The sequence below is a fragment of the Lucilia cuprina genome, chromosome 4 (assembly GCF_022045245.1).
Source record: "Lucilia cuprina isolate Lc7/37 chromosome 4, ASM2204524v1, whole genome shotgun sequence".
Taxonomy (NCBI): domain Eukaryota; kingdom Metazoa; phylum Arthropoda; class Insecta; order Diptera; family Calliphoridae; genus Lucilia; species Lucilia cuprina.
This window is the reverse complement of record NC_060952.1, coordinates 81,339,033-81,359,693: the sequence shown is the minus strand read 5'-3', so window position 1 is coordinate 81,359,693 and position 20,661 is coordinate 81,339,033. Positions and strand designations below refer to the sequence as shown.

The 20,661-nt window shown below is 30.0% G+C and overlaps 1 protein-coding gene across 7 annotated transcripts; it reads left to right on the top strand.

Annotated features, from left to right (window-relative positions):
- The first annotated feature begins 1,990 nt into the window (after window positions 1-1,990).
- LOC111686121 lies at window positions 1,991-19,731 on the top strand. 7 transcript variants are annotated; one of them, XR_006940720.1, is made up of 4 exons: window positions 1,991-2,624; window positions 12,786-13,314; window positions 15,734-15,736; window positions 19,595-19,725. XR_006940720.1 is itself a non-coding variant. In XM_046949749.1 (3 exons), the coding sequence occupies exons 1-3, from the start codon at window positions 2,527-2,529 to the stop codon at window positions 19,612-19,614; spliced, it is 273 nt and encodes a 90-aa protein (XP_046805705.1). In that variant the 5' UTR covers window positions 1,991-2,526; the 3' UTR covers window positions 19,615-19,724. The 7 variants fall into 7 exon arrangements, 4 of the variants coding, with proteins under 4 accessions (XP_046805705.1, XP_046805704.1, XP_046805703.1 ...); XR_006940719.1 differs by lacking the exon at window positions 15,734-15,736 and having other exon boundaries at window positions 19,595-19,731; XR_006940718.1 differs by lacking the exons at window positions 15,734-15,736; window positions 19,595-19,725 and adding an exon at window positions 13,447-14,121.
- Window positions 19,732-20,661: the final 930 nt, after the last annotated feature.

The following is a 20,661-nucleotide window of genomic DNA, read 5'->3' as shown; positions in this document are numbered from 1 at the left end:
CTAGTTCAGTTCTAGTTCAGTTCTAGTTCAGTTCTAGTTCAGTTCTAGTTCAGTTCTAGTTCAGTTCTAGTTCAGTTCTAGTTCAGTTCTAGTTCAGTTCTAGTTCAGTTCTAGTTCAGTTCTAGTTCAGTTCTAGTTCAGTTCTAGTTCAGTTCTAGTTCAGTTCTAGTTCAGTTCTAGTTCAGTTCTATTTAGTTCTAGTTCAGTTCTAGTTCAGTTCTAGTTCAGTTCTAGTTCAGTTCTAGTTCAGTTCTAGTTCAGTTCTAGTTCAGTTCTAGTTCAGTTCTAGTTCAGTTCTAGTTCAGTTCTAGTTCAGTTCTAGTTCAGTTCTAGTTCAGTTCTAGTTCAGTTCTAGTTCAGTTCTAGTTCAGTTCTAGTTCAGTTCTAGTTCAGTTCTAGTTCAGTTCTAGTTCAGTTCTAGTTCAGTTCTAGTTCAGTTCTAGTTCAGTTCTAGTTCAGTTCTAGTTCAGTTCTAGTTCAGTTCTAGTTCAGTTCTAGTTCAGTTCTAGTTCAGTTCTAGTTCAGTTCTAGTTCAGTTCTAGTTCAGTTCTAGTTCAGTTCTAGTTCAGTTCTAGTTCAGTTCTAGTTCAGTTCTAGTTCAGTTCTAGTTCAGTTCTAGTTCAGTTCTAGTTCAGTTCTAGTTCAGTTCTAGTTCAGTTCTAGTTCAGTTCTAGTTCAGTTCTAGTTCAGTTCTAGTTCAGTTCTAGTTCAGTTCTAGTTCAGTTCTAGTTCAGTTCTAGTTCAGTTCTAGTTCAGTTCTAGTTCAGTTCTAGTTCAGTTCTAGTTCAGTTCTAGTTCAGTTCTAGGTTTATTCTAGTTCAGTTCTAGTTCAGTTCTAGTTCAGTTCTAGTTCAGTTCTAGTTCAGTTCTGTTCAGTTCTAGTTCAGTTCTAGTTCAGTTCTAGTTCAGTTCTAGTTCAGTTCTAGTTCAGTTCTAGTTCAGTTCTAGTTCAGTTCTAGTTCAGTTCTAGTTCAGTTCTAGTTCAGTTCTAGTTCAGTTCTAGTTCAGTTCTAGTTCAGTTCTAGTTCAGTTCTAGTTCAGTTCTAGTTCAGTTCTAGTTCAGTTCTAGTTCAGTTCTAGTTCAGTTCTAGTTCAGTTCTAGTTCAGTTCTAGTTCAGTTCTAGTTTAGTTCTAGTTCAGTTTTAGTTCAGTTTTAGTTCAGTTCTAGTTCAGTTCTAGTTCAGTTCTAGTTCAGTTCTAGTTCAGTTCTAGTTCAGTTCTAGTTCAGTTCTAGTTCAGTTCTAGTTCAGTTCTTGTTCAGTTCTAGTTCAGTTCTAGTTCAGTTCTAGTTTAGTTCTAGTTCAGTTTTAGTTCAGTTTTAGTTCAGTTCTAGTTCAGTTCTAGTTCAGTTCTAGTTCAGTTCTAGTTCAGTTCTAGTTCAGTTCTAGTTCAGTTCTTGTTCAGTTCTAGTTCAGTTCTAGTTCAGTTCTAGTTCAGTTCTAGTTCAGTTCTTGTTCAGTTCTAGTTCAGTTCTAGTTCAGTTCTAGTTCAGTTCTAGTTCAGTTCTAGTTCAGTTCTAGTTCAGTTCTAGTTTAGTTTTAGTTATAAAATGTTTATTTTTATTCATTAGTTATTTTCAGACTGACCTCATACATCCTTCAATCAACAGGATTTACGTATGTAAACATAAGAATGGAATTTTCTTTTCCTACGCTATTTAACAGAATTTCTATGAATCATATTTTATGTTATTTAAATTGAATGTTAAACTTTCAATTGACCTTAACTAGCTAATGTGCTGCTAAAAATATTTAATAAGAAATTTTAAGAGAATTACTTACGAAATTCATTTTCCTGCTCTTTCTTTATTTCACTCTCACTCATTCAATCATACTTTCTTGCACTTGCTTATAAACATTTTATAAAATAACCAAATACTCAATACACCGGCACAAGTCAACTTAGTTAAGCGCAAGAATACCACCAAGATAAACGTTGGAGTGCGGACAAAAATTTAAATATTTTAAGAAAACGTTTAAAAATATTTAAAAGAAAAAAATTAAACTATATAATCAGAGATAAAAATTACATTTATTCTAATAATATTAAAAGAATTTTAAAAAGAAATAAAAAATACATTAATTTTAATAAAAAATAAAAGAAAACCATTAAAAAATATTCCATAAACATAGAAAAACGCGATTTCTGGTAACTACTTGACAACGAATATTAGAAAAAATTGTCATAACAAAACAAAAATAAATAAAATCTCACAAAAATAAACAACAAATTAATACATTATATTACTGCATTGCGATTTATGAATGAAATTATTAATAATAACAACAAACAACCATTTAAAATTATAACAAATTGTTTTACAAGCTAAATTATAAAAAAAATACACTTTGGCATTCATTCATGTTGTTGCTGCTTGCTGTTTCTTCCACTTAAACGCTAAATTGTCGCTGAAATTGTGTCTAATTTTATGAAAATAGATTTTGAAAACAAGAAATAGATTTTGAAAATTTTGTATACCTATTTTTTAAAAATAATTCTAAAGCAAAATACCAAACAAATAAAATTATGCCACCGATTAAATATACTGCCACTATTGCACCCAATACCGTCAACATTGGTGATAAAGTACGAATCAAAGGAATTTTAATGGATGATGCAAAAGAGTAAGTAAATATATATAAATAAAGAAATTTTTAAAAAAAAAATTATTTATATATAGAAGAACTTTAGTGGTTATTCGAAAAGAAAATTAATGAGTTTTTTAAGAAAACATATTTTTCGAAATTGTTCAAATTGAGTGGGAAAGATTGTTGTTGCTATAGATAAAGATGAATTATGATAATTGGAACATTTTAGTTATTTATTTTTAAGTAATTTATTAGGCGTTCTTAAATACATTGACAACATAAAAATTTTAAAGAATCATAATTTGTCTAAGGTAATTTACTCAAGTATTTATTTTATTAGTTATCTAATTTATGTTTGCTATAGTAAGATTCGAGAATTATGTTGGATAAATCGTATAAAAAACACAAAAATAATTATAGGATTAGATACTGAACTAGAACTGAACTGGAACTGAACTAGAACTGAACTAGAACTGAACTAGAACTGAGCTAGAACTGAACTTGAACTGAACTAGAACTGAACTAGAACTGAACTAGAAGTGAACTAGAACTGAACTAGAACTAGAACTGAACTAGAACTGAACTAGAACTGAACTAGAACTGAACTAGAACTGAACTAGAACTGAACTAGAACTGAACTAGAACTGAACTAGAACTGAACTAGAACTGAACTAGAACTGAACTAGAACTGAACTAGAACTGAACTAGAACTGAACTAGAACTGAACTAGAACTGAACTAGAACTGAACTAGAACTGAACTAGAACTGAACTAGAACTGAACTAGAACTGAACTAGAACTGAACTAGAACTGAACTAGAACTGAACTAGAACTGAACTAGAACTGAACTAGAACTGAACTAGAACTGAACTAGAACTGAACTAGAACTGAACTAGAACTGAACTAGAACTGAACTAGAACTGAACTAGAACTGAACTAGAACTGAACTAGAACTGAACTAGAACTGAACTAGAACTGAACTAGAACTGAACTAGAACTGAACTAGAACTGAACTAGAACTGAACTAGAACTGAACTAGAACTGAACTAGAACTGAACTAGAACTGAACTAGAACAGAACTAGAACTGAACTAAAACTGTACTAGAACTGAACTAAAACTTAACTAGAACTGAACTAGAACTGAACTAGAACTGAACTAGAACTGAACTAGAACTGAACTAGAACTGAACTAGAACTGAACTAGAACTGAACTAGAACTGAACTAGAACTGAACTAGAACTGAACTAGAACTGAACTAGAACTGAACTAGAACTGAACTAGAACTGTACTAGAACTGAACTAGAACTGAACTAGAACTGAACTAGAACTGAACTAGAACTGAACTAGAACTGAACTAGAACTGAACTAGAACTGAACTAGAACTGAACTAAAACTGTACTAGAACTGAACTAAAACTTAACTAGAACTGTACTAAAACCTAACTAGAACTAAACTAGTACTGAACTAAACTGAACTTAATATGATATAATTTAAAATGGGATTTTTGCCACGGATAAACATTATCTGTTTTGATTGTTGTGAAGTAGCACCCAAGTCTGACTGTAATACCATTTCTAAAAACATCAAAAAAAAACCAATGGGAATAAAATAGGGTGTAATGTTTTATGGAAATATACTTACTTAATTTAAAAAACAAAAAATCCCCAATCAATTTTTTTTTTAGTTCCTATCAATATTTTTTTTTAACTAATATTATTACTTGTAAAACTTAACAAATCTTGTTAAACAAAAAAACATTACAGTGAATCATTTTGACAATTACAATTGTTTTATTTCGCAATTTTTCTATTAAGGTGTGAATTTTTTAATTTGATAATAATATGATAAGAATTATTAATAATAAACAACTGTATCCATGTGATAATATAGCAATTCACCAACATGTTAACCCACTAAGAGCCAGATTTAACTTATAAATATAATAATTAAAAACTGAACTAGAACTGAACTAGAACTGAACTAGAACTGAACTAGAACTGAACTAGAACTGAACTAGAACTGAACTAGAACTGAACTAAAACTGTACTAGAACTGAACTAAAACTTAACTAGAACTGTACTAAAACCTAACTAGAACTAAACTAGTACTGAACTAAACTGAACTTAATATGATATAATTTAAAATGGGATTTTTGCCACGGATAAACATTATCTGTTTTGATTGTTGTGAAGTAGCACCCAAGTCTGACTGTAATACCATTTCTAAAAACATCAAAAAAAAACCAATGGGAATAAAATAGGGTGTAATGTTTTATGGAAATATACTTACTTAATTTAAAAAACAAAAAATCCCCAATCAATTTTTTTTTTAGTTCCTATCAATATTTTTTTTTAACTAATATTATTACTTGTAAAACTTAACAAATCTTGTTAAACAAAAAAACATTACAGTGAATCATTTTGACAATTACAATTGTTTTATTTCGCAATTTTTCTATTAAGGTGTGAATTTTTTAATTTGATAATAATATGATAAGAATTATTAATAATAAACAACTGTATCCATGTGATAATATAGCAATTCACCAACATGTTAACCCACTAAGAGCCAGATTTAACTTATAAATATAATAATTAAAATGGCTTAATTTTATAAATTACTGACTTTTTTACATATAAAATTGTCAATTTACTTGTTGTAAATTGGTGAAAGGTGTAAAATATTTAATTGTAATTATTGAGTTTTCATTGAAATAATTAAAGGGTTAAGCAAAAATATTCGTTTGCCAATCGATGATGAATGTTGCCAATAGAATTTTGTATGTGCCACTAAAACAAAATATTTATCAAATAATTATCAGGTGTAAATATTTCATTTATTTTTTGATTTTTTCAAAGCATTTGCTAAAAATTTCTAACATTATTGAATCGAACATCACACCCAGCAAAAATTTTGCGATCATTAACCTGAAACATTTCTTCTTATCATTATTTAAGTGCAATAGTTTGAAACGATTATGTAAACATTGTTAATTAATAGTTTATTATTATTGTTTTCTTTACTACGTTTATAAAAGAATAACTTTTCAAGCATTAACGTCATTGTTGGTGTGTGTTATCAAGTTGGTCACTGAAGACATAAATGACAATAATACAATTAAAAAAAGAAATAATAAAATTACTGAAACTGATACCTTTCTCTCAATCACGCTATCAATTTCATGACCTGTACTAATTGTGTACATATTTACTGTTATTATAAGAATAAACAGCGATAATATAAATTTATAAAGTAGACAACACCCTATTTTGTGGTTCAAGATATTTGTATTGCCAAAAATAATGGTATCATTGGATCATGGGACTTGATACGTAGAAAAAAAATCTGATTTATGAACATAGCAATGAAATAATGAGAAAACAATTTTTTTTCATTTTTACCACTCTACCTCAACAAATATAAAAAATCACACATAATGAACACGATTTAAGTTTTCATAGTCCATTATATTTTAACTAGAACTAAACTAGAACTGAACTAGAACTGAACTAGAACTGAACTAGAACTAGAACTGAACTAGAACTGAACTAGAACTGAACTAGAACTGAACTAGAACTGAACTAGAACTGAACTAGAACTGAACTAGAACTGAACTAGAACTGAACTAGAACTGAACTAGAACTGAACTAGAACTGAACTAGAACTGAACTAGAACTGAACTAGAACTGAACTAGAACTGAACTAGATCTGAACTAGAACTTAACTTGAACTGAACTAGAACTGAACTAGAACTGAACGAGAACTGAACTAGAACTGAACTAGAATTGAACTAGAACTAAACTAGAATTTGAACTTAACTGAACTAAAAGTGACTTAGAATTGTAGTAGAACTGAATTAATTGATATGAGTACTGTCTGAGAAATTCAAAAAAGTTAAATTTCACTTCACTACTTCAAGACTTGAGAAATTCCATCTTCATTTCCAAATTTAGATTAATTAAAAAAACATTTTTAGAAAATCTGTTATTAATATGATTTATGTTTTTTAACATTAACAAATTAGAACTTAAAATTTTATTGAAAAAAAATATATAAACAAATTATTTATTGTTTATTTCATTAATTTTTGTTTAGCAAATTCTGCTGAAATTCATAAAATAACAGCAAATTACCCATAAAAACATTATCTCTTTTAAAGACTCCATCTTGCAGACGAACATATATAATAAAACATTGATTTATTAGGCATATTTTAAAAACAACCAACAGATATTTAATTTTGGACAAGATGATGTCATGGAACATAAAAGTAAAACAGTGATCCAAAAAAAACGTGCACATACACACATTCCTACTGACTTAGATTAGAACCATAAACATAAAAAATAATCAATAATGTTTTTAAGTTGGCCTCAACTTTTTTTCTATTCTTTTTATTTTCCTAACTTTTATCGTTAGAAAAGTTAAATGTTTTTTATGTAATTTGTTGTAGTTTTCTTAACAACAAACATTGTTCTATTTTAAGGAAAGTATTACCTGGCAAGAAAAAAAATTATGTTATTTTATAAAATAGTTTTCCCATTGAAATGAAAAACTACCAGATATCTTTAAAATACAAGCACGCAATACCGGCCGGCCCACGAATGTTTGCATCTAGGTGGGTGGTTTACAAAATGTGTTAAATGTTTGATATACAGGTTTGCAGATTTTTGGAAATTGTTCATAGATTAAATATTATTGGAGTACATGATTCGTTTAGTAGTCCTATGTAATGCAGACATGGATCTGTTAATTTTTTTTTTTTTTGAAAACAACAGTATCCATAGCCTGCATTACATGGAACCATTTAGCGGATCATGTAATCCCATAATTTGAACAAGGAAGTAATTTTGGGATTATTTCAATGTAATGCATGGATGGTTTACGTGGTCCTCACTTAGGAGTTATTTTTCTTCATATATTTGGACCAGCCCTAGACTTCTTAGGAGTACTTTTTACAAGGGTTATTGCTGGCTCTCAATCATTTGGATTGATTTCTATACAGGACTAAAATCATTCATTAGCATTAAACTTAAGACTTGCCTGCAAAGTCACACTGTATATTACCTCTTTAAAACCATATTAAAGTGATAATCAATCCAAACTTCTTAGAATCATGACGAAAGTATAATGATATATGTATATGAAATGAAAACTTCCGCATTTAGTATAAGTATTTAGAAAATCGCAACTTATTTGTCAAAACTTCAAGTACAAACTAATCCGCTATCAGAAGACTCCTTTGTTAGAGTCAAACAAGTCTTCGAAGAGCTGACTTAACACGTATTTAATATGAAGGCTCATTTGACCACTGCGCTTCTGAAATAAGAAGAAATAACATTGATAAAAAGCTTGATATTCTGGTTTGGAAACTTTAACCGTTAACCTGATAAAAGCAACAAAGAGAGAGAGAGCATGTAAAAGACGAGAAGTCTCCTTAGTGGGAGCATTTCGGGATACAAAGAATGTAAAGCATTTAGTGAGGAACGCTTTATCTACCATTGCCAAACCTATGTGGAAGACATTAAGACAGTTATAAAAAGGCGCTGACGTTAAAAACTCTTCGATATTTGAAACACCAGCATTGCGAAATCGTGTCTTTCTAAATATATATAGACTATTTTTAACCTATGTTCATTATGTCACTATCTTTATGAACATTGTGACACATTTAAGTGTGAGCATAGACATCAGGACTTAAATTGAAGATTTTCAGAGCTTACTTTAAGCTTTTGAAATCTGTGCATGATTGCTCTTCGATCCATTTTACCGATTCTTGTAACTTACAAATAACTGTCACCGATCTGGAAGTCAACCCCACGCGTTCTACGCTGGTAAAAAAGTAGAATCAATGTTTTTGTTTGCTACAAGTTAAGCAGGCTTTACACGATCACACAAGTAATATGATCTGTCAAAATTTTGTGTAGAATTGAACGGATGTGATCGTGTAAACGCAATATGTAATGAAACCATCACACATTGACAGAGAATACCGATAGAAAATTTGACAGTCGTATGGCTCTCTTCATTTTTTGAAATGATTCAAAAAACAAGCAGGTCGCATTAGAGCAGGGATGTATTTTTATGTAAACATATATAAAAAAGTGAAAAAGCTGTTTCCTTCTTACATTTTATTGTTTTATACTAATCGTGTAAACACAAAAATATAAATCATACGACTTTTATTATCTTTTTTGTTATACGGATGGAATTTTATTTAACTTTTTCATTAGACTTGTCGTACGTAAAGTGTTATCGTCTGAAGGGCCCTTAACAGGCACAAAAGCGTAGGATGCCTTGACGCGTAGAATGCTTAAATTAGATATACTTTCTACTGATTTCAACAGACAGACAGACAGACGGACATGGCTTAATCGACTCCGCTATCTATAAGGATCCAGAATATATACCCTTTATAGGTTTGGAAAATTATATTATAGAAATTACAAAAGGAATGACAAACTTATATATAACCTTCTCATGAAGGTGAAGGGTATAAAAAACACGAAAATGAAGCAAAAAATTAACGCTTAATAAGCGTTTCATACAACTTTATACATAGGATGCAAAGAATGCATTAAAAGCTCGAAATGCTTTACCCCGAAGACGCGTAGTGTGGACCTCCAGCTAAATAATTACAAGCTTACTTTAAGGTTTTCAATGTTGTCAACGTTTACCGTTTTAACATTAACCAAAACTTCATTACATTTAATTTAGTATAAACCCGATGGGTCCACTATTTATAAATCACATGTGTATTTCATATTGCTATGAACCTACTTTGACCCCTAAAAAATCCACCTACGTAGCAATAACTTGAACAAATGCTGCAACTGCAAACATTTTGTGAATGAGTTGCATGTTTTTTTTTTCTGAAAGAAATTCTTGTAAAATGTAATTTAGATTTAAAGATTAATTGGAAAAATAGTGTAATTCTACTAAATAGGTTTAATATGTTAATTAAGAACTAAGTATGTTTTTAACATGTAAAAAACACTTACTTGCATGAATTATTCTTTTGAAAATAATACAGAAAAATATTCCTTATAAGATTTAAGCTTGTTGACAAATTTTTTTTTTTTTAATTTAAACAATTGCAATTGTCGCTTAAAATCAAGTCATTCAATACAATTAAATGTTATTTATTTAAACAAATACAAAATTTTTAATAATAACTTGACAAAATGTTAATTAAACGAAACGAATATTTATTTATACTGAAAGTATTTAAAGTTAATTATTGAGACAATTAACTTTGTGTTATACACAGAAGGAAATATTGGGAGAATTTTTTTAAAAATTTATTCGGTTAGCAATTTTTTTTATATGACAAATATAAAGTTTAAACATTATAACGTTTTTAATATAGGAAAACAATTGTGAATTAAAAACTATTTTGTTTGTAATGATTCATATGAATAGGATTTTAAATCGTTTGCTTTCCATTTAATTGCATGTTAGTTAGTTTAGTTAAAACTTAATGTTATTACCATTAAAAATTTGATTGTTTCCAATGTTGTATCACTTCAAATGATATTGGTCACAGCGAGTATTGAAACAATTTAACAACAAACCCCTTTGAACTTTAACCAACAGGTGTGTGTATATCTGTCAACATATGACAACATTTTTTTATGTGGGTTTTTTCTATTTTTTTTTTTTTTTTTTGACAGCTAAAAATAGTCATTACTTGTTTGAAATTATCTTTTCTCTTTTTTTTTTAATCGAAAACTGTTTAAATCATTGACCACGTTTTAAAACCGGATTTTTTTTGTTATCAAAAAGCGTGCTAGAATTGCCGGCATTTTAATGGAATTATTTTTTCTTTTTATACCGGTATTAGGTGTGACTTTCAATTAATCATATGTTTAGGAATTTCAAATATTTATGCTTGAATACTTTAGGGTCCAGTGTTGTGAACAATTTGTCTTTGTTTCACAATGAAATCTTAATTTATTGTTTAAACAAATTTTAGTTTAAAATAAATAATTATTTAAATAATAAAGTAGTATTAGTATTTAGTTTACCAAACACCAAACAAACAGAATAAATTATTATAACACTGACATATTTACGTATTATTCGACTTAAATTGATATTTAACAGGCTGATGTTAACACGTGAAGTAAACAATGCACAATTTTACGACAACCTTCGCAATAGAAATAGAATAAAATCTAAATGTTCAATTCACAATCGATGTTGTAGCGTTGTATGGGTAGTATGTCTGCAGCTGTTACAATAGCCATAACAATGTTGTAATTGTGTGCAAGGGCTCTATACAACTTCTACGACAATTTTTCATTTGTTTTTCGAATGTTGTAAGAAGGATTAGTGCTTAATTGTTTATTTCAGCTTAAAAATACAAAACTCAATCGATTTTTGGATAAAAAACAATAAAGTGGTAACACAGAAGAACAGAACAAAGATCTGTTCACAATTCCTGTTACTTCATATTTATACCCTTAGTTGTAATTCAGATCTGAGTTGGGGAACAACTCTAGCGTCATCGTTTTTATTCCTTAAGGACGGTTATGCTTGTACTTGTTGCTGTGCAAATACAAACTTTAAGTGACCTATTATGATCGGGCCTCAGCCCCCATACAAACTCCATTTCAGAAAATGACTTGAAGGTCAAAATTCACTTTTATATTTCCATTACAAGTAACAACATCCTTGTAGAAGGTTCGTAAATAAGGACTATATACTTGAACTTTGTTTAAAACATATATTATAGACATGGGAACCTTGATATCTAAAAGATTTTTAAGATCTACACCGACTTCTGTTCTTTACTTTCAAAAATGAACCAACATTTAAAAGTCTGGTTTTAATATTACATCAAGTTCGTAATCGGTTTTAAATAAGGATCAAAATATATGATTTGGAGAGGCTATTTATTTGTGCATTAAACAATAACTTATAACCAGATAATGTATACACTGGAAAGAAATATCTAATTACCACTTCCATATATCGAAAGTTGCCGCCTCAACGTCATGAGGACCTGGGTATCTAAAAGAACTTTAAGATCTACATTTGTCCATGATTTGATTTACTTCTGTAATATTGAAAAGTTCGTTATCGGTTTTAAATGAGGATCCATTTAATTCCACCAGATTTTGAAAGTGCAGCCTCCGAAAGCACGATTTGGAAAGGCTATTAAACCTTGTTTGGTGCATTAAACTGAAATTTATCAGCAGATAATATAATATATACATTGAATATTTAAATCTAATAACTTGTAGTTACATCTTTAATATAACGAAAATTGCCGCCTCAATATCGAAAGAACCTCGATTTCTAAAAGAAATCTGTTCTTCAGTCTCAAAAAATAAACAAAATTGAAAATTCTATTTTCAATATTACATCAAGATCGTAATCGGTTAAAAATGAGGATCTATCTAATTGCTTTTAATTTCCATTTTAATATATCGAAAATTGCCCCCTCGATGTCGAGAAAACCTCGATTTCTAAAAAAAAAACTTTAGGATCTACATCGGTCCATGATAAAAACAAAATTGAAAAGTTTGTTTTCAATATTACATCAAGTTCGTAATTGATTTGAAATGAGGATCCACCATCATATATATATTTTGAAATGTTTTCTGGGATCTTGTTTTGAAAAGTTTGTTTTCAATATTACATCAAGTTCGTAATCGATTTGAAATGAGGATCCACCATCAGATATATATTTTAAAATGTTTTCTGGGATCTTGTTTTGAGTTTTAGTTTTTGTCGGATTAAACGAGTCGAAAACTTTCTAAGATCTTAAAATTAGTTGGCTTTACATTTTAATGTTTTCTAAAATCCTTTAAGAATCTTTCTGTTCGTTATAGTGGTAGGCGATTATGGTTTGAAATTTCCTCTCCTGAAATAAATCTCTCCTTCTTAGGGCGGTTTTCTTACTACTCAGTTAAACTAGGTTCAACATACTGTTAGATTAAACTCGGAACAAATTTAGACGGACTTTAACCGATGATTGTGTTTTTCAGTTTTGGATCAAGGACCAGTTAACTTAGTTAGTATTGCCAACTGTTCAGTCAAAAACATAAACAATGAACAGCTGTTTTTTGCAAATATCACTTTTTTAAAATGTAACATTTCAGCAAAAATATAAATAAACATTTAAAACAATAATAATATCGATAAAATAAATCAACAAATTTACATTATATTCATTATTTTATCATTTCAGATTTTCCATAAATTTCGTTAATGAACTATGCCGGAATCCTGCATTTATAACATATCATTTCAAATGGATTTTAGATGAAAATGTTATTGTTGAGAACTATAAAGAGAATGGCGAATGGATCGATCATAAAGAGAAAATGTTCGATCAACTCGATGGTGTGTTTCATAGTAAAAATTCATTTAGCTCTCATCCCCTCTATACTAACAATACAATTCTAAATTATTCTGTTTTAGGTACAATATTCGAATTAGAATTTGCATTCCAAGACGGTTATATTGATGTTTATAAAATCTATGAGAATACGCCAAATCGTATTACGACATATGATACAGAATTAAATATAAATGATATAAAATCCTTACAAGTTTGGGGTGATGTTAAGAAAATTTCCGAAATTACCTTTAAATATGCGTAGAAATTATTAATAAAAACACATATACACACAAAAAAGAACGTTTTGGAAAATCTAACTTGGAATGAAAATCTCTAAATTCAAAATGGATTGAAAAAAGCTAGAAGAAGAAAAAAAGTTAGTAGTTTTATTTTATATATAATTTTCCATTTATTGGTTTCGTCTTAGAATCCTTTGACATTTTTTTTAAACAACTGCAGTATTAATGCTTTAATTTTGTATCTCGTTTTATTTTCTTTTATAATACAGTTTGTGAAAACAAATGTCTTCCTTTCTTCCGTTCACCCTGACACCTCAGAACAAAAAAACTCGCCCTATTCAAAATAATGCTTTTTATTGGCCCTTCTTGAGCAGCATTTGCACACACACACCCACGGTTCGTTTAGCACTTTTGTTATGTTCTTTAGTGCCTTGTGTAGGGGTGACAGAAGTTTAAAACTCAGTTTTGTTTTACAAGTTTAAGCCTGGTTTATATAAATGCAAAACTTAACTTATTAATTATTTAATATTTTTTACAATTTATTTAATTTTATAAATATAATTAAAGTTTCTTTAATTATGCCAAAGACTTAATTATTATTTACTTTAATTTAAGTTTTTCTTTAAAACAAGTTTACACATTTTAACACAAATTGTATTATTAGTTTTAAATCTAATTTGAAAATGCAAATACTTAAACCCTCATTATAGCATCCCCCAACAAGTTTGTGCTTGTTCACATTGTTCTGTTAAGTCCTTGAAAGCATTTTATTATCATTATTATGAGAGCACTTTACACTAGTAGATCCACCATCGCCACCATTTTTTTCATATATTTTATATACTAATCAAAGGTTTAAAGTCATTTAAATCATATTTTTTTTAATTTATTTGCATTTTTTCAAAATTGTTCGCATATTTTTCAATAAGTTTTTCATTTATTAATGCAAAAAAAATTCATTAATTAAAAAATTTTTTAATTTAAAAAAAATGTTTTGTTTAAGTTAAATTTATATTGCTTATTTATTCTAATTTTTAATTGCCGTTTTTATTAAAAAATATAATAAAATGTTTATTTGTTAATTGTTATTGTTATGTTTTATTGCTTTATTGATTTAATAAAAATATTTAATAGGTAAGTGCATATCAAAAATTGAAGGTCCACACCACGTGTGTTCGCTTTTTACGCACCTGTCAAAAATTTAAAAACAAATGTATGCTGCAAGTTACAAACACAAAAGCGTGAAAAGTCTTGACGCGTAGAATGCCTTTAGTAGATCTTAATTCTACTTTTGTAAGCGTTATAAACGGCTCACGAAAATGGCAGCTGATTTTTATATTTTATTTTCTATTTATATTAGGTTTGTGCTGATGTTTGTAACATATAAAAGGCCGTATACCCACCTTAAAGAATAGTCTTCCGAGTCGATTAAGCTATGTCCTTCCAAATAACTGAATGCTTGGCTGTCCATGTAAACCTTGGTACAGGTCGGAAATTTTAAGTTAATTAAATGAAATTTGACACACATGCCCAAGGACGAAGCCTATTGAAAATGTATAAAATAGGTCCATTATTTCGCCTAGCCCCATACAACAAAAGTCGACAAAACGATATTTTAATAGAACTTTTAATGACACTACCGACTTTCGCAATGATCAGGCCTCAGTTGACGCTAGCCCCCATACAAACTCAACTTCAGAAAATGACTTGAAGGTCCAAATTCACTTATAAACACTAATAAAACTTTTAAATTCTACATAAATAACTTGAAGTAAACGTGAATTCCTCTACCAACATTTATAAGAATAGGCCCATATTTTTCCCTAGTCCAATATGAGCCATCTTGTTAAAAATCTCGTCCTGAAAAGAGTAAAAGCGTAGGATGCGGAGAAGATATGAAAAGCATTAGTTAGTCAGTTAGTTGATTGGTTAATTGGTTAGTTAGTTAGTTAGTTAGTTAGTTAGTTAGTTAGTTAGTTAGTTAGTTAGTTAGTTAGTTAGTTAGTTAGTTAGTTAGTTAGTTAGTTTGTTAATTAGTTAGTTAGTTAGTTAGTTACATCTAGATTTCTATTGAGCCTACTGGACCCTCCTGCCTAACAGACTTGAAACAATCCCACCAGTTGCACACAAAAGCTACCAAAAACATTATCAGGCCTGATGTGAAACCCTATTTCATGGTGAAATAACTCAGGTTCCTGCATGCATTTTACAATTTCTACTCCTGAGGGATGTAATATTTATAATAACATCAAAGATATTTTACAGAATTTCATGGTGCTATTGAGCCTATTGGGCCCTCCTTTATCTGTCTTACATATTTGAAACTATCCCACCAGATGCACACAAAAATCACTTAAACCATTATAGGGCCTGATGTGCAATCCTATTTCATGGTGAAACAACTCAGGCTCCTGCATGCATTTTACAATTTCTATTCCTGACGGATGTAATATTTGGATAACATTTCGTTCTATATGTGGTGAACCCGCTCATGCAATTATCATTAAGAATATGCATTTGTACCATCATACTAACCTCGACTTTATTTATTCTGAGAAAGTTCTTTGTTTGCTTACGTTATATTAATCTCATAGGGTTTCCGCAGTCTTTCCCGCAGCTCTATCGTTTCAATTAATCCTGTGGGACATGATCTTAATTACGCCCTCGTTCCGTAAAACTTTGTCTGGTAAACATCATTATGCTACCTTCCCTTTATAACAAGTACATTGACTCTTTAATAGCATTATCCCTCAGTGGTCTGGTGCCCTTATTATATAGAGCTTATCAAGAGTAATCTGTTATTTTTATACTCCAATAGGGCCTTAGAATTAAGTACATTGGCTTTTTAATAGCATTGTCCCCTATTGGCCTGGTGCCCTTATAATGCAAAGCTTATCAAGGGTATTAGGTTATTTTATAGTTCAATAGGATCGCGGAATTAACATTATTACATAAAGGAAAAAAATTAGACACGCCTGGAACCAAATTGACACCAAAGTGTATATAATTTTTCAATAACATGCGTTGTCAAAGTACATACTAAAGGCCTGCACAAGACAACAATATTGTGGGAATTTCTTAAAAACATATGGTGGGCGCAATCATAAGAACTCGAAAATTTTGAAACAATTTTCGCTTTATTGTCAGGTGCAGGCCTTAAGTACATACGGCAATGCAACGTTGTCAAAATTGCAACAGTTCGTTATAGAAAACTTAATTTTATACACATTTGTTGTCTAAATGTTGACAAACGTGGTTCACAACGTATTCTATCAATTTCGGTACTTTGATAACGGGTTTTTCTTCTGTATAGCAGATATTGACGTAATTGCTTTCTGTCTTTCAGTTTGTCGGAAAATATATTAACTTCTATTAGCGTCATATCCAATTAAATATCTAATTAAAAAAAAAAACAATATTTTTCCAAGTAATACTTGTCGTGGGAACGATAGCGGTATTATATTTAGTTTTCCATATAATTTCCGAATTCAAATTCAATATATACCTAGTTTTCATTTTATATCTCACTTTAGAGACATTTATGTGACAACTGATTTCTGCAAAGGTTGACACTTAGCAACATTATTCGACTAGGTGAAAGAAGTAATACAAAACGTTATATGACAAAATTACTCCCATGAATAATAAATCATTGAAACAATATTTTACACGCATAACTTAATGTTGCCGTAATGTCTACTTCAGTCAACACGTTCAACAATATTCGAATGAAATCGAAGAATATTAATTGTTTTGTTTATTAAGACTTCATAGATATTTAAAAATGTTTGGTAATTTTTTTTTTTTTGACGCCTTTAAACAGATTTTTTTCTTGGTTTACCATAGATTACTGCTGAATCATCACAACAACAAAAAAACTGGAAATTTTAAGTATTAAAAATTATTGCTTAATTTTAATAGAAAAAACAAATCACATACCTGACAGATGATTAATAAAAAAAATATAAAGAAAATTTCGCTTGGTGGGAGAACATTTAGTTTTTGTTGCCACATTTCGTTTTAAAATGAAGAAAATTTATTTATTATTTTAATTGTTTTCCAGAATTTTATTTTCAATTCACAAAATTAATTGCAGAATCCTTTTGAAAACAAAATATAAAACATTTATACAATTCACAATGGGTGTTGTAGCATTTTAACGTTGTATCGTTTTAACTTTGTATTATAGTTTTGTTTTAAAATAAACCAATATTAGAAAATAAGTGAGAATGTATTGTGGTACAAATGTCCGACCATATGATACCCTAAACCAGTGATAATGTTTAGAAATGTGGATTTCTTTTTAATTTATTCACCCCTATCGCCAGTAGAAGTGAAAATTTAGTTCCCCTTTAAATGTTCATTTCCGCCGAAGCGAAAATTGCTTATTATGAAGATCAAGAGGCTCCGGCGGAATAACCGCTATTGATCTAGGTCTACGAGGTATACTGTTGACCTGGATTACATCGAGCTTCGCGCCGGCCCACAATTCCCCAAGGGAGGTTACCGCTAGTTTGAACAGATGTGCTGAGCGTTCGTTAGTATAGGCTAGCAGTTTGATGTGATCCTACTAGCATACATCATAATTTTTCTTCTGACGGATTATCACCCACTTGTCTTGGGAGATGACGCCGTCGCTAACGCTTTTGTCACCAATAGCCCTAATCGGCAGGTTCTTGGAGACTTCGCTATTGGGTGTTGACAATCCGAATCTCAGTTTAGACTGTGAGGTTTGCTGGAGAACGCATCATTAAGATCCTGCAGATACAGTTTGTTCTGCTGCATCTTGGTTCGATTGAACACTTTGGCCCAGCCTGGAGTCCTTGCCCTAACCTAGTGACGATTTCTCATCGATTGTATGCGCATCCTGCGAAATATTTTCAAGACGGTCGATTAAACGCAAGACATCACTTCATTGCATCAAAGCCTTCCATGAGGCCTCTTTGCGACAAGGGGAGTTTCCGTGAGCCGTAAGGGTTGGACTCGACTTCGAGGTTGCCGGTCCAACCTGTCGGAAGTCGCAGTGACTGGAGTAGGGGCAATTTCAGACGTACCAACGAAGACTTCAACAGCTTCTCAGGAGCAAGCTACAACGGACAAGGCATCCTCGCAGCTTTCATCCGAGCTATTACCAGATGGTTGGACAGCCGATTGTTTGCAGACCAGCAGCTTGGGTTTCCCCAGCTTAATTTTCCGTAGGTTTGTGTTTGTTGTTGTTGTTTTCGAAATTTTGCATTTGATTCCCACGACTAGACACATAAGAGAATGGACAGCCCACGCAGTGATGGCGTACTTGGGTTAGGCTAAGAATTACAACAATCCGTACCCTGGCATCGCAGGGGACCTGTTGCCGACTAGTCTTCTTTAACCACTGACTAGCTATTCACATTACCAACCACTTTTATCTTACAACTGGGGAATACGGAAAGAGGGAAAGATAGAGGAGAATTGGGAAGAGGGAAGTCTGTTTTGGACCGCGTATTGAACTGTGAAAACATTTGTCACGAAATGTATCTTTGTTATGTTCCTTTTTCTTTTACTCTCTTGCGACAGTAACTATATCTAACTATGACAGGTCTAATAGACCATTTGGATCAAATGTATCGTGAAAGGAGTGCCAAAGCTCCAGTAGTGTCGAGACCATTACTTCAAAGGTATCACGACACCAATGCTAGCTTCATCTTTTTGTCAACCGAGACGCGTTCCTGTTTTCCTTGTTGGCAAGGCTTCGTCCTTGCCAAATTTCATTGTATTATCTTGCAAATTTCAACGTGTAGCGTGCGTCATCTTTGCCAAATCTAAATCATGTCATATCTTGAAAATTGTAACGTGTAGCGTGCACACAAGGTTTAAAGGAACACACAGACGGACACAACTAAATTGACTCAAAAAGTGGTTCTGAGCCGATTGGTATAGGTATATGACCAATATTTTTGGCTATTACAAACATCAGAACAAACGCATAATACCATATCCACTATAATGATGTACAGTATAAATACGACATACTACGATACAATGATACAACAACCACTGTGAACTGGACTATGTTTACGAACAATAAATCTATGATTTTGTTTTAAAATATTTCCAAAAAAAATTCCTTTAAAATAATTTAACCTATTTTTTGTTGTTGTTTATAAATTGCACCAGTTTGTTGTTAGAAACCACTCACACTAAAATAAATATTTACAAATGTTTTGTTTATATTTTATTGCTTTTGCAACTATTTATTAGTTGTATTTTAGTTTATTTTTTTTAATTTATTTATACAATAATATCTTTTAAAATCATTGTTTTGTTATAAATAACTAAATATTATTAGATTATACATGATATCTTAGAAATACTTTAGATAGAAAATGGCAAGTATTTTAAAAAAATATTTATTTAATTTATGTTTGTATTTTTTTACAGATTTATACAGTAAAACCTAAAAAAGACGAATATCAAATTCATCAAAAGTAAGATTTAAGTCATTTGTTTTATAATTTTAAATTATATTGTTATTTGTTTATAAACTAATAAAAAGAAAGGGAAATTAAACAAAAAAATTGCATTGAAATTTATAATATTTTAAAATGTTTATTATTTAATTATTATTAATAATATATTTCCTCAATTTATTGTAAATTTAATAAAAAACTGTTTTTTATACAACTTTTTTTTAAGAAAGTGCCTAATTTTTAAGTTTATGTTTCTTTTGTTTTATAAGAATTTAAAATAATTTAAAAGTATTAAATACTTTATAATTAACCTAAATAATTATATGTTTTATTTATATATAATCTAAATAAATATTTTGTTTTAAGTTATTAATTTATAGTTTAGTAATTTATTAAATATATAACCAAAAAATATATTAAAAATTTAAGAAACTAAAATCTTTATGTCTTTTTTTAAGTTTTAAAGAGTTAAAAATTAAGATTAATATGAAAACATAATTAAAGCCTTAAGGTTTTTGTAAAACGAACGAAAAATGTATACAATACAATAAAACTAAGAAAAATTTAAAGAATTCTTCTAAAAATGTTTTTTTAAAAAATTCAAAAATTTCTTAAATAGAAATGTTTCATTTATTAAGCTGGAGGTCCACACCACACGTTCTACGCTTTCTCGCATTCTATGCGTCTGTCAAAAAAGTACAATCAATGTATTTGTATGATGAAAGTTACAAGCTTAAAAGCGTGGAATGCCTTAACGCGTAGAATGCTTAAAGTAGATCTGCTTTTATAAGCGTCACAAGCGGTGCACGAACATGTCAGCTGATTTTGACATTTTATATTTAATGCGTATTTATGAATTTGAATAAAATTAAATGAGTTTAATGACGAAAAAATAAATAAAATCTGTAGAAAAACTCGAATTTTTTTTAATAAAACAAAAATATTATTATTATTATTAAGCGTAGAACGCGAAGTAGGTATGAAAAGCGCGTAATGCTTTGACGCATAGTGTGGACCTTCGGATTTAGGCATATTCTT